This window comes from Struthio camelus, chromosome 16 (assembly GCF_040807025.1).
Source record: "Struthio camelus isolate bStrCam1 chromosome 16, bStrCam1.hap1, whole genome shotgun sequence".
In the NCBI taxonomy this organism is placed as follows: domain Eukaryota; kingdom Metazoa; phylum Chordata; class Aves; order Struthioniformes; family Struthionidae; genus Struthio; species Struthio camelus.
In genome coordinates, this window is record NC_090957.1 from 17,461,968 (window position 1) to 17,475,937 (window position 13,970).

At 39.4% G+C, this 13,970-nt stretch overlaps 1 protein-coding gene across 3 annotated transcripts in view; it reads left to right on the forward strand.

Annotated features, from left to right (window-relative positions):
- Positions 1 to 13,970, forward strand: part of SPECC1 (sperm antigen with calponin homology and coiled-coil domains 1) — an 88,578-nt gene that overhangs the window by 48,818 nt on the left and 25,790 nt on the right. For all 3 annotated transcript variants that reach the window (XM_009672982.2, XM_009672983.2, XM_009672984.2), the window contains 5 exons: positions 24 to 97; positions 679 to 857; positions 10,079 to 10,224; positions 10,449 to 10,549; positions 12,475 to 12,556. In XM_009672982.2, coding sequence (XP_009671277.1) covers positions 24 to 97; positions 679 to 857; positions 10,079 to 10,224; positions 10,449 to 10,549; positions 12,475 to 12,556 — 582 coding nt within the window. The remainder of the gene's footprint in view (positions 1 to 23; positions 98 to 678; positions 858 to 10,078; positions 10,225 to 10,448; positions 10,550 to 12,474; positions 12,557 to 13,970) is intronic.

The following is a 13,970-nucleotide window of genomic DNA, read 5'->3' on the forward strand; positions in this document are numbered from 1 at the left end:
TTTCCCTTTTTGACTTTTCCTAGGTAGAGCAATGAAGCTAGAAGAGCAAAAACAGGATACAGAGAGGCAGCTGAAGGCTCTGACTAAGCAAATGAAGGTAAAGCTCTGACTCCATGACAAAGCTGAACTTGTATTGGAATGCTGGGTTTGAGAGAATTATATTTTTCTATAAAAACTGTAAATAGTTCTTTCTACATCTTTTCATTCTGTATTCTCTTCATTCATTTCTAACTGATTCCTTGCCTGGCAGGGAAAATATAATACATCCTTTGTAAATTACTTTTGCTTTTTCTCCGTATGAATTTCTGCTACTTTGGAAAGGCCATACCTGCTTCATGAAACATCAACAGCAATGAGCTCTTTCCTCTTTTCAGCAACAGTGCTTGCAGTGGTATCACAAGTCTGAATGATCAATAGGTATAGGAAGAACACTGACTGTACTTTTTGTATTGGGGGGATAGCTGAGGGGAATCCTTAGCATCGGTTTCTTGTTTGGCAGTCTTGTCAAAACTGTATGAAGGGGCAAATACCTAATCTGGCCTCAGCATCACCCTGAAACTTTGTTGAAACCCTGGTCTCTTATGAAGGCTGAAAGGGTGATCAGTAACTGATAACGTGCTCAGCTCAGGTAGGTGTGTTTTACAGCAAGCACTTTTAGGTTGTAATTGCTCTTTCTAGGAAGATACAGAAGAGTGGAGGCGTTTTCAAGCTGATCTGCAGACTGCAGTGGTTGTAGCCAATGATATTAAGTGTGAAGCCCAGCAGGAGCTGCGTGTGGTAAAGAGGAAACTTCAGGAGGAAGAGGAGAAGACTGCCAGACTGCAGAAGGAGCTGGATGAAGTGAAGGGCAGTAACAGGTTGGTTACTTACAAGGACCAAGATTTCATCTCTGTGACGGCTAACATGCATGCAAACAGTGTTTTGTCAGTAACTATTCGTTGGCTTGAATGTGTGTATTGTCTGTTTTTAACTCTTCTGACAGGTGTTACTGTGTTTTATTCTAAGATGTTTCTGTTCTTTTTCTTTTTGGTGACCTAGTTCTGTCAAATAGGCCATGAAGGTTTTAATCAGCAGATATTGATTATTTAATAACAATTGCCAATAACCCTCATAGCTTTGTTCCTTATACTCTATTATACTCTTCCATTCTCTGCACAGCTATATTAAACCATCTGTGAAAAGTTTGGTTGGCTGCATATATTTAATGGGACATCCAGAAGAGAACTACTTAATCTGAAAGGAGAACAAGGATTGTATATGTCCAAACTAAAATGAGAGCTAGCTGGACAACTTTGTTCTGCAAATCTGAAACGTGTTGGCTGAATGATCAGTGCAAGTACTAGGATTTCCCACTTTGTATCTCCTGTCCTTAATTTGAAACTTACTGTGTGATTAGCCATGTTAAATGGTCTGAACCATGGTCTGAATTAACATTTAGTGCAGAACGGATTTCCTAACACAGTGAACCCACTTGCTATAGTCAGTTGCTATAGTCTCAATCGTTGGAGGGGGAGTAGTAAATACGACGGTAGAGTCTAGGATCCTGTGAGCTAAAGATACCACCAAGCATAGTGAGCGCTATATGTGCGGCTTCCCTCCCTGGGAACATGGTAAGAACAAAAGCGACTGATACAGTTGAAGCTGGAAACGATACTATGCCTTTCAATGTGTCTTCTATGCAGTACAGGACCTTTTATGCAGCCTCTTTCATTCCAAAAGTCATACTACAATTGTCATACTAAACAATATGAGATGAAAATGGAGATGCGTTAGAAAGAAGAACTAAAATTTATATTGAAGGTAGCGCTCTGCTCTTCTATTGCATGGGCACAAGCTGTGCCAGAGCTGCAGAGATGAAAATTTTGTACAAGGTGAATGAGGAAAGACGAAATAATGAAGACAAATAATGAAACTGTTTACCAAAAATATGTGCCAAATTAGCTTTGCTACTCTAGATTGTTCCAGTTAATCTCTCTCCCAGTAGGTCCATGGCAACTGATAGAATAGCAACAGGAACATGGTGAATCCTGTCATTCCTTCCAGGTGGAATAACAGTCCAGCCTATGTTCCTTGTATTTTCTCAGTTTTCCAGTCAAGAGTTTCCACAGAAGCTGTATGATAGATGGGAGTAAAAAGATGGGAGGGATTTTGTGTGGATGTGTATGGATCAGATTTGCTGGATGGAAGGAATGAAAATACTTTTGCAGAAAAACAAATGCGTTTAACCTCCAGTTTCATTATCAGAATTCCCAGTGTATGCAAAAAAAGCTGCTACAGCTGCTACAATATATTAAAACCAAACGATTACCCGGCAGTACTTAACTTCTGGGCTCTGTTTTCATTCTTCATCTATTCTCAGTGAGATTTCTGTTATTCAGAGCAGGGTAAGAAACACAACTACTTTTCCCAACGTAGATGTTAATTCATATGTAAAGGCAGAAATCATAAACTTGTTATTTCCCTCTTTATTCCTTTGTACATTTGGGAATGTATGTAATTTGTTTAAATTGAGTAGAAGATGACCTGTTCATTTGCAAACTGGGATGTTTTTCTTCCATGTATAAGGAACATGGCTGCACTGTCAGCTCTTTGGCTTAAGAAGCCTGAGCTGTAAAAATTGCTTTTGAAATCAGATCCCTAGAATCTGTATATACATAGTTTCAGAAGGACATATTCTGACATATATTTAAGTCAAATTTGGCATTTGTCTCTCTCAGTCTTTCTCATGTATATATATATATATATATATATATAGAGATATGTGTTTGTCTTTTGTTTTTGTTTGACTATCTGTCTAGCTTGCTTGGACTATTACATTGGACCTGAAGGCAAAAATACCATCTACAGTGGGAAACATATATTCTCTTTCAAAGACAGGTGCTGAGCTCAAATTTTGCATCTGTCAATTTAGGTATAACAGATTTGACTGGGTGTGTCACAGTGTCTATGCAGAGAGTATTTAGACAAAATTTCCTCATTAAGCGGTATGGAGAAGATAATGAAGCCTATGTAAGTCTTTGCCTGAACAACCCAGTGATCAACAGCTAAGCAGTGAAATTTTAAAACTCTGCTCACCTTTTATAAAACAAATTCTTGGAGTCCCCAAAGCTACAGCTGAGATCCAGTTCTACACTCCCAGTTATTCCTGCATTCCTGAGGTCACCATCCTCCCCAGCATCACAGCTTCTTTTACCCTGAAAGCTCTGGGGATATTCTCATTGTTGCTTTAGTCAGCATTCACAAATGTTGCTGGTCAAAATCTGCAGTGGATTCTGGTACAGGTGGTGACTTTTAACACACGCTCAGCACTGGTGGAAATGGTTTCTAGCATGATACCTTAGCACAGTCTACCAAGTATCCCTCATATTTGCTAATGCTGAGCAGCTGTACACTCAACTGAATATCTGGCAGTCCCTGGTGAAAGTTTCCTGACCAATTTCTAAGCTGACTGGAAAATGTACTTTCCAAATAGTTTACTCCTCAAAGGTTTTTTTGGCAAAAACTCAGCCATCTCTTGAGGGTCATTAGACTCCACCTTGTAAATTGATCTCGAAGCCAATTTATCTCCTACGACATCCTGCCATTATAATGTTTGTCTGTGGCTGCCTGAGTTCCTGCCTCCAAGTTTGATTTCACCGTTACAGTCTTCTAATCAGACAAAAAGTCATTTTTGGTTCAGGAACAACCAAAGAACTTGCAGAAAAAGTCCAGATGTGGTCATCAGAGTTCATCTGAATGAAGGTAAGAGCCTCCCAAAGGCATCTTTAACACAGATTAAATGTCTAATTCTATGACTAGGAATGCTGGGGGGGGAGGTTGGACCAGCATCAAACAAGAAATGGACTAAGGAGAGGAGTTCATTTGTCTCAAATTAGTACTGATTGAAACCTACAAATTGATTAACTCACATGTTTTGGACAGTCTTTCATGATATTTTACATCCTAATTAATGTTATTTCTCTGCAATAAAATAGAAGAGCTTACAATCCACCATTGTGTAGCTGCTTCCCCAGAAGTGATGGGTACTGAGGTTACGCAGTCTCCATCCTTGGAGGTTTTAATGACCAGACTGGATAAATCCCTGAATAACCTGGTCTGACCTTATAGCTGACCCTGCTTTGCACAGGAGGTTGGACTAGATGACCTCCTGAGGTCTCTTCCAACCTGAATTACCCTATGATCCTGTAGTAACTGGCCTCCTTTCAGAAAACTTGCCTTGGAAATAAGCTATTTTTTTCTAACTGTTTTAGGAACAAATATTTAAGTGGTGAAAAAAAAAAGGTATATTGGGTCTGTAAGGCAAACGAAAACAATTATTGCAAGAATTACCTTAATTAAGGATGGCCCTCTCTGGTTCCATACGTTTCCAAGCCTCTTCTAGCAATACAGTATTCAGCAGCCATGAAACTTTAAAAGTCTTTCTTTGACTCTTTTCCTCTGTCTCCAAGTTCTCAAAATGATTTTGCCATTCTGTGTCTCACTGCATGTGCAGTGGTAGTATAACACTAAGTGCCATGAACCAAGAACATGGAGAGAAAACAGTTGAGTTGGGAGTAGTACTCAGAAGACAGAGAAATGATATCCAAAATTAAATGAGCAGTTTCCTAGAATAATGAAAAAAGCTAACCAAATCTTCAAAAGGAGAATTGTAGTGCATCCCACTAATTTGCTTCTGTTCTTCCTCAAATGCCACAGCATGGCCAGTGTTACATGCTTTTTCTCCTGGAATTAAGCTTGTACTCTGTGTGTATTAAAACCTGCTGTCAGTTTATATGTGCTGATGTGCTGCTTATTTGTGCTTGTGTTTTGCAGCTGTTCTGTCTTACAGAGATCTCATCAGTTCATTCTGCTCTCACTTAAAATGAGCAAACTAGAATGTCAGAGCAGGGTCCTTGCTTATTTACTATACTTAGTCACTCCTCAGGGTTTTCAGTTCAAATGCAGATTATTCCAACCCCTTTGGCGTAAGAACTTTGAAACAGAAACTCTGACTGAGGTAGAGAAATTCTAGTTGCCTGGGCAGGTTCACGTACCCGGTTTGAATGAATTGTACTAACTGATGAGAGGAGAGGAAAGCCAGGAACACTGCCATCTCTGTCCTTTGAAATTGATTCCCTATCTCTACATATTTAATTTCTTCCTATCCAAGCAACATAGATTTTCTTGTATTTTGTATTGTCGTTTGCTCATCATGCCCCAGAGTGGTAAGACATTTCTTCAAGGCTGCCCTAACACCACCACCAGCATTTCCCTTTTTCCTCTTTATTTAGTGATGATGGGATGATTAGCTGTAAAATACTGAGAGCTGTACCTCACAATAGGCATCATATTGCTTCTTATAACTTCCCCCACTGTTATCTGTATCTCCATAGGTGCCTGATCTCTACCAGCTAACACAGCCCTGGATGGAAGCAAAGCCAGGCCTGTGAGACACTTCAGGACATGCCTTCAACTGGAAAGGGAAGTTTCAATTGGAGAAAGCACCTCCAGTTTATGATTGCCCTGCAAAAAGCACCTCCAGTTTATGATCGCAAAGTGTGAATGCTGTTCAGGTCCACCTTCTCCCCATGGGCAGAAGCCTATATCTTTATTTCAGAAGGCTTCCCTCTTCGAAGACTCCTTGAGGCGGAAAAAGTTCTGAATTCATTTAAAACCAACTAAGCCGTAGGAAGTAATCACAGAGATTTTGGAGACTGAAATAACTGATGGCTGCTTCTGGAGGAATAGGGATGTTTTCCCTGAAACAGATATTCAAACATACCATTTTAAGTTTAAACAAAAAGGAAATTGAATGAGTATGTCTAATTTGTAAAATTTAATGCACATACGCATTATGTATTCTCCATATAATACTATATTCATAGATCTATATGTGTGTGTCTAAATATACATATCTATAGAGATCTGTAGGTATAGATGCACAGACAAACTCAAGTGATTCCTGGGTGTGCAGCTGAGTGAGTTGCACATGGAAATTAGGCTACTGAAATCCAACAGGAAAATTGACTAGAAACATAACATTGCTTATTCAGTGTCAACTGCTTTCATGGGTTTTTGATATTGCATTGACAACGCACTCGCCACCAGGTGGCGTGTCCGGCTCAGTGTGCGTTAGGAAGAGCGGGGATGCCCAAGCAGCACGTCCTGCTTTGGCTTTCAGCAGAGAACATCCCATGTGAGGTTTGTCCTGGCTGTGAGAATTACTAATAGAGATCAGGCAGAAAGTAAGTGAATATATCAAGCCCCTAGTAAATATCCTCTCAGAAGGAGTCATTCTCTTACCCTAAACTCGGGTGAAATATATGATCAGGGAGAATTTGCTTGTGTTCAGTTTTGCAACTGGAGACACCTAGAGAGAGCTTTACTTGGATGCTAAAAAGAAAATAAGAAGTTGCCATCTCTACCAGGAGACCATTAGGATTCATTCTAGGACTGGAACTTCCTGTCTTGGCTGTAAGGTTCCCATCCTTTCCTCCTGGACGTGAAGACCTAGCAGGGGCCTGGTCTCAGAGCAGGCTAAGCTAGAGAATTCTGAGAGCTGTCATGGCTTTGACATGACCTTTGCCTTTGTGCCATGCTATAGGAGTGTATATACATACACATACTTGTGTTGCCTTTCTTTTCCATGCTGGCAGCTGTTGAATGTTGGTTGTTTTTTTTTTTTTAATGTTTAAGAAATATATATTGAAGTGCCAAATAAATGTGTAAGTGTCTGGAATTTTCTGCTGCCTGCTCTTGGCCTCTCTTCTGTTCTGTGCATCAGCAGCTGTGTGTATCTCTTATTTGTGTCCCTTGGAGTTCAGGAGGATTCACAACAACAATGCCAGGAACTGTGTCAAAGGCTAGCTTGCAGAGCAATTATTCCTGAAAATGTGGTTCTGAGATCCTAGGGCACTGGTATTGAAGAGATCATCAATGTAGTTCAGAAATTTCTGAACACAGAAAGGCTGCTGTTGCCAAAATCCATACATTAAACACAGTAAGGTTTACACCTTGTTGGCTCTGTTGTCTCTATCCAAACCTGGCAAACAAACAGACTAACTCTTACCGTTAAAGAAAAGCTCACTGCACTACTTCTCTCACCAAGGAATGAAACTAGTCAGTGGTTGTGTGAAGAGGGTTCTGCACATTTGAATTCCTTTATAGCTAAAGTGCTGTGCTTCTTCCTGGAGCTGCTCCACTTGAGCCAGCTGCACTTGCAGCTTTTAGCTATGTAAAGCATTCATCCTTTTTTCAAGGAAAGCATACAGCCATAGATGACAGTTTTTCTCAACTCCATCCTCTCTGTATCAGGGCTGCATTAGTCTTCCTGGATGGCCTGACCTGTACTAAGCTAAATTAATTCTGTACACTAGGAGTTATTTTTGGTTTGAAGGTATGGCTCATCATTAATCTTTCTAAGTCATGTTCTCCTATACTGCCCTCCTGAATTTAATGCAAGTTGTATTCTGCTTCTGTTTTTATTTTTTTTGTAAACATTTGTACACATACGTGCTTCCCCTTATCATACAGATTTTTCTCTTTAAAAATGAAAAGTACTCACCAAGTTTTGTAACTCTGCATTGCTTGTTTGCTTGCCTGTATGTTAGTTGAAGCAAATAGGTTTCATCACTATTCTACATTGCTTTTGTGCTGAGATTTGCAACATGAGATGCCTCAGTTTTCTGAAGAGATTATGTTTAAGAAGTTATTTCAAAGTGCATTATAAGCCTATTACAAATACTTAGATTACAGGAAGCGTCCTAAGAAAACTGGAACCATTAGCAGCTCTAGTACTTGCATTTTCGCAATTACTTTGTACAATGACAGTATAGCGGTATAAGATTTCTTGGATTTTTCTCTGGCGTGGCATAGGGGCTGGTGGTGTTACTCTATTTCACATTTGCGTCCTTTTGCAATCAAAGGCTGACTTGAGGCGACTCTTCTGTGAGATGTGAGCTGTTCTCAGAGTTTAATTCTGACCCCAGTGATTTGTAAGTTAGTTGAGCCAGGAAGATATCACATTGGCAGCCATCCATCCTTTATAATGTGTTATGTTACCACTTGGTATAGTTTCTTTCTGTCCGAATGAAATCTAGAACCAGCTCCCACTGTCCTGCTGATGTGATGGCTGCCCGGAGCATACCTTTGGCTTGCTTTATTCTCAAGATTTACCACTTTGCCTACAGGCATTTACTATTCCTTTCTTACTCTGATAGTATTTCACATACCTCATTCATAGTCTCCCTACCTGGATAACTAGACAGAGCTCTTGCATAATGGTGTATTTAATTCCTGAAAATGAAATGGATTGCATTGGATGGCTTGGCATCCTGGGGCAGAGCTCTATTCCTCCCCCATACTTTATTAGAAGAAGAACTCCTTTAGCTTTTGTGTTTTCCTATAAATAAAGTGCAGATGCTATTGCCTGTTGATTTGTTATTTATGTTTGAAGCCATGGAGAAAAAAATGAAAGGTAGAAGTTAAAGTTAGTCAGCAAAACACTGGCTCCCTCAGAGCTCAGTGAAATCTCACCCAGTCTGCCTGTGCTCTTCATTGGTTTAAATGGAGAATAGAAATGAAATTACTTTTTCTCTAGCCATCTGCCTCCGCAGGCTTCCCTGGCACACAAGGAGCTTGAATGAATTACCAAAGAAATAGCCAATGTCTGTTTAAAGACAGCACCTCCTTAAGCTCTGCCAAAAATAGAAGCATGAGTCACTCATTCTCTTATTCATTGACACCCTTTAGCCCCTTGCATTTTGTAGGCAGTAATGCCAAAAGGAGGGGAGGGGGAAGACTATGACTTCTATTTTTAGCTCAGCAGAAGTTGTTCAGCCTTTTAGGCACTTTTTTGATGGAGTCCTTTAGCCCTCTTCTGAAATCATTGCTGTTTTCCTGTTCACGTAGCATACCCTTGGTGCATACCCTACTTCAGAAGAGGGGAAAGTAATGGTGCCCCGGAACCTGTAGGTCAGCATGCACTTCTTCAGCAGCTGATAAATCAGGAGAACAATATAATAAAGGCTCTCTTTTTAAGTGACTAGATGTTGTTATCCAATTGCAGTGTTCCTAAATTAAAACCAGATAGTTATGCTCAAAGTCTGCCCTGAGCACTACAAGGTAAGTACAGAGCCAGCTCTAAGCACAGCCAGCTGGATCCATAAAATGTATAACCAGAAGTGTCATACAGTTATACTAGATAATTACATTTGCTATTTAACACAGCTCTGGACTTTACTGTACTAATTCCTGTAAGTCCAGCGTCTAATCTTGACTTGAAAATTTCCCATCAATGCAATAACTTAATGATCCTTACTGTTAAAATGGAAGCCTTATTTCTGTTTAGAATTTGTTCATCTTTACTCTAGCAATTGAATTTTATTATTCTTCTGTATGCTAGGATGAAGCATTTGTTATCAGTTTTATTCCCCTGCTTATGGATTGTGATTGAGGATTTATTTGCTCAGCATACCTTGTTGATTAGCTCTAAGATTTGAGTTTCCAAAGTCTTTCATTATAAAAAATACTTTCTGATTTGATTTTCATGGCCCTTGTCTGAACCCTGTCCAATATATTATTTTGTTTTCATCTGTAGCATTTTAACTGGTAACAATTACTCCAGTAGTGGTCATGCCAATTAAAAATACAGAGGATAAAATAATACCTCTTTCCCTTTGGTTATTTTCCTGTTTATACACTGAGGACCACATTAGCCCCTTGGCTCCAGTGCTGTACTGAAAGCTTGTGTTCAGGTAATTATCTATGATTACTCACAAGTCATTTTCAAAACTGCTTCTTTCCACGATAGCCCTCCATCCTGTGTGAGCACAGGGAATGGAATGGGCATGATATGGTTAACAACACAAAAAAGTTTGAGAGACTCAACAACTTAATGTTTGCCAGAAAAATATTTCTCTAGAAGGCTTAATGTTTCTCCGGAAAAAGAACATGAACATTATAATAATGAGTGGGTCCATGTTATGGGCATTACAATAAAAGATGTACATTGTTGGGTTGTCTTACTACATATAAAGACCTTTAAGCTCTGCTTGCCCTTGCGGTTGCCACTGACTTTGATTTGGTTTCTGCTTTGCAGGCTGACAGCTGAGGAGGTAGAATCCCTAGAAGCAGATACGACCAGCCGCTGGCAAGGAGTCTTTATTAGCAGAGCACCTCCTTCACCATCAGAATCTGCAGCCACTGTGAAGTCACTGATCAAATCGTTTGACTTAGGATGCCCAGGTATTTGAACACTGTATTTTGTAGTTAAAAAGCCTTCTTGTAGCAGTGAGCAGCTAATTTTTGTCATTTTGTGCCACCTCTTCCTTCTTAATGGATGTTTTCTGTCAGTGCTTGGTGCATACATACTTTTGTGGAATGTCACTATGTTAGTGATTGCTGTTCTGACATGAGTGACAAAGGAGATGAGTTTGAAATACAGAGGTTTCCATGATTTTCCCCTGCAGGTAGCACTGGACAGAATATCCCTGTTCACAAGGTCCCCAGGAGCCCTCTAAGTGGAATTCCTGTGAGGACAGCCCCGGCAGCTGCTGTTTCCCCCATGCAGGTACAAGGATCTCTTTCTATCATTGCAGAGTTGAAATGAGTAGATGCAGCATTCGCTGCAGCGTGACACAGCTTCAGCATGCCAACATGCATATGTTGACAAGGGGAAGGGGAAACTCATCTGTTTATTTGCTGTGGAACATCAAACACTGTAGTTCTAACAAAAAGGATCAAAGTGAGTTTGCCTTTGTCTTCAGCTCGGGGTCTTGGTGGACGGATGTAAACTCTTTGGAATATGGTTCTGAGCTTTAATCACTGTTGACCAGAAATGTAGATTTTGATCATTGGGAGTGAGTTATGAGAAGCATCAGATTAAGCTAGGTAGTTGGCAGGTGTCTTGAGAGACAAGGGATACTAAGTTCTGAGGATGTATGTTCCTAGTTATCCAGTAAGTCCATATACCTCTGACTGCAGAGCTCTTACACTTTTTTTTTTTCTCCTGGCGCATAACTGTTCTGGAATGAAGTACTTCTCATGTCACAGCATTGGTTAGTTAGTTAACTTTCTGTTAGTAACTTTCAAATCTGTGGTGCAATGTTTTTGGAAATACTCCTTTTGTGAATGATGGAAAAGCAAATGTGCTGTGCTTCCTGATTTCCACTTAGGCTGAAGGTAGCATACCAGCAGACTGCTAACCTTTCTAGGCTAGAGAAGCCACTGTACGTTTTTTGACTGAATAAACCAGTCACTGTTCTAAATACATGTCTGTAGATGTTCCATATACAACTAAAGCCTTTATAAATCCCTACAGGGTAGCTTTAGAGACTGATTGAACAGTGTTTCTTTTACTGAGATTTGCCTATATAAGGAATAAAATAGTTATCCACCTAAAATCAATTAGCCTCATAGCTATTAAATAGTACCCTACTTCAAATCAGGTAAGCTTTGATATCATCTACCTTATTTTTTACCTTCTCAGGAAGAGTAGATTGTTTTCCTTATCTGTTAAGGCCAAGGCCCTGATGTTTGATTTTGGTCATATATTCTGTAAAATAAAATTAATACTGGCATACTGTTTGAATACTAGCAGGTAATGTAAATACATCTAAAAAGAAATAAATGTCATTCTATCACAAGCTATAATTGGTTCATTCATTGCTATAAAAGGCAGTTTGTATGGTGGCAAAGGTCCTTGTCCCTGCCTTGTTGTCTGCAGTCACTTCTCAGGAAACTGAAGAGCTGGTTTTCCATCCTTCAGTTGTGCTGCTGATTTTATTTATATACATACATGAAGCAGCTTGAGGTGTTTTCCCAGTTTAAGCCAACTAGGATCTGTTTACTAAAAATTATGACCAATTTTGTCCTAAGCAGGGTCAAAGGGCAGGCTACTAGAATTATATCAGGAAATTTCCCTCTGAATCCTGGGAAAAACTAGTTGTGAGGCCGTGGCATTAGAGGAGTGTTCTGAAGAAAGGGGTGACTTTGAAAGAGTACTTAGCAAGCGTGTGAGCACATTTCCTGCAAAGAATCAGCAGAGGAAGTTTAAAGAATGGGATTAAACGGATGTCTGGGAACCTTCTATTAATGCCTGCCTGAGCGGGTATTAATGCTGAAAGCTGGCACAGGGGCTGCAGAGACAAGAATCTTTCTGATGTCTGATTCAGGATGCTGGGGACAGAGCCAGTGCTAGGAACAAACTTTCTTGCTTTGGGCTCATGTTTGGCAAAAGAAAAACCTGTGCAAATAAAAATGAGAATAATTTAGGAACCAATGTATTACCAACTAAGAATATTTTCCCTTTGTCCTTTTATTTTTTCACAACTTTTTAGGCAGATCTTTGTACAAGGTGATACCTCACAGAAAGCTTCCTGTTTCCCTCCACCTGCTTTGTGGTGTTGAGATAGCAGAAGCATCTCTTCTTTTTGCTTACCCATGTAAGCATGGTGGCTAGTCTTGATTGTTTTTGTACATTTGTTTGTTTAACAGAGACATTCTGTTTATAATAATGGAAAAACAGCCAGCAAAGGAGTTGCCAGACACACAGATCTTTCAGACCTTCCTCTTGCAGGTAAATTGCAATAAACACACAAATATTGCCTCTTTGTTGCCAGCAAAAGCTTGTCATTAACTCTTTGCCCCTGTCTGGGCCATTTTTCCACTTCGTGTATGGTCAAAGGAGACATGAAAAGTGTCTTTAAAGCCTCTGTTTTAGAGATCTTACTAATTTTATGTTGCTTCCATTCCCATCTTTGTCATAGCCTTAGGAAAAAAAAAAGAAAGAGAAGAACTGATATGCTATGCTTTGCCAACACAAACTCAGTGTCTTTATTCCAAAATATCCATGGCACCTCTCTAATCCATGCAGTGGAACTGGAGAGGATGGAATTTTGTTCAACATGTATGTATCTGGAACAAGTACGAAGTACTGTCTTTTGGGGGTTTGTTTGTTTTTAAATTGGGCTTCATTTGAGATATATCAAACATTTCAAATACAGATGCAACTGTTTTAGGACCAGTCACATTTGGGCTTGAAATAGTTTGTTTTGAGAGCTCTCACGAGATGCATTTATTTTTATTTCAAGCTTTGCTTTTGTTCTCTTGTCATATAATATTCTTTTCTACCACTGCTTCTTTCCCATTTTCTCTAGAGCCCTTTGTTTTGATTATCTAGTGATGAATATAGCTGTTGCATCAGAATCAAAGCTAATAACAATAGATTACTGTTTTTTTAAGGCCAGAAGAAATATTATATTCATCTAGCCAAACCTCAGTGAAACAACAGGAAAGGACAGAAAATCAGTCATAACTTTCATTGGTAGACTGGATTTTCTGCATTAGTTTGCTAGCACAAGAGATAAATTAGAACATGTCTTCAATTTTAGACTCTTAAGATAATCTGCTAAGATTCCACTTTCAGCATTCAAAGATGAAGGAGATACTGGATCTGAACAGGAAACCAGGTTATAGCAAATAACAGCATCCTGTCTGTGCTACTGGCTTCTCCCGCAAGAGTGAACACTAAGAAAGCAGAACAAACTGCATTTACTTGTTTGTGTCATTTGGCTTCCAGAAAAATGTCTTGCATGAATATGTTCTCTGATCTTAAACAGTACATAAGACCATTTTAATCTCTACCAATTTACTGTACAGTGAAGTAATCTGTCAACTGTGTAATGTAATGCCAGTAATAAATATCCCACTTCAGGCCATGGATACTTGCTATTATTGTCCTGTGGACAACTGTTCTGTGAAAATCTACTGAAATCAACATATATTTTTATTAGCCATTGTATGGTCTCTTATCTAACAAGTTCCCATATCTACAGCTTCTCATTGTACCTGTGTTTGATTTAGTTCCAGTAATCCTCAGCAAGGGCTTACTATAAAGTTGTAATAGCTCTGGTTCCAATCTAAATAATCCTAGAAGGCAGTTGATCCAAGCCCTATATGAACAACACTGAATTAAAAAATATCCCCAAGGA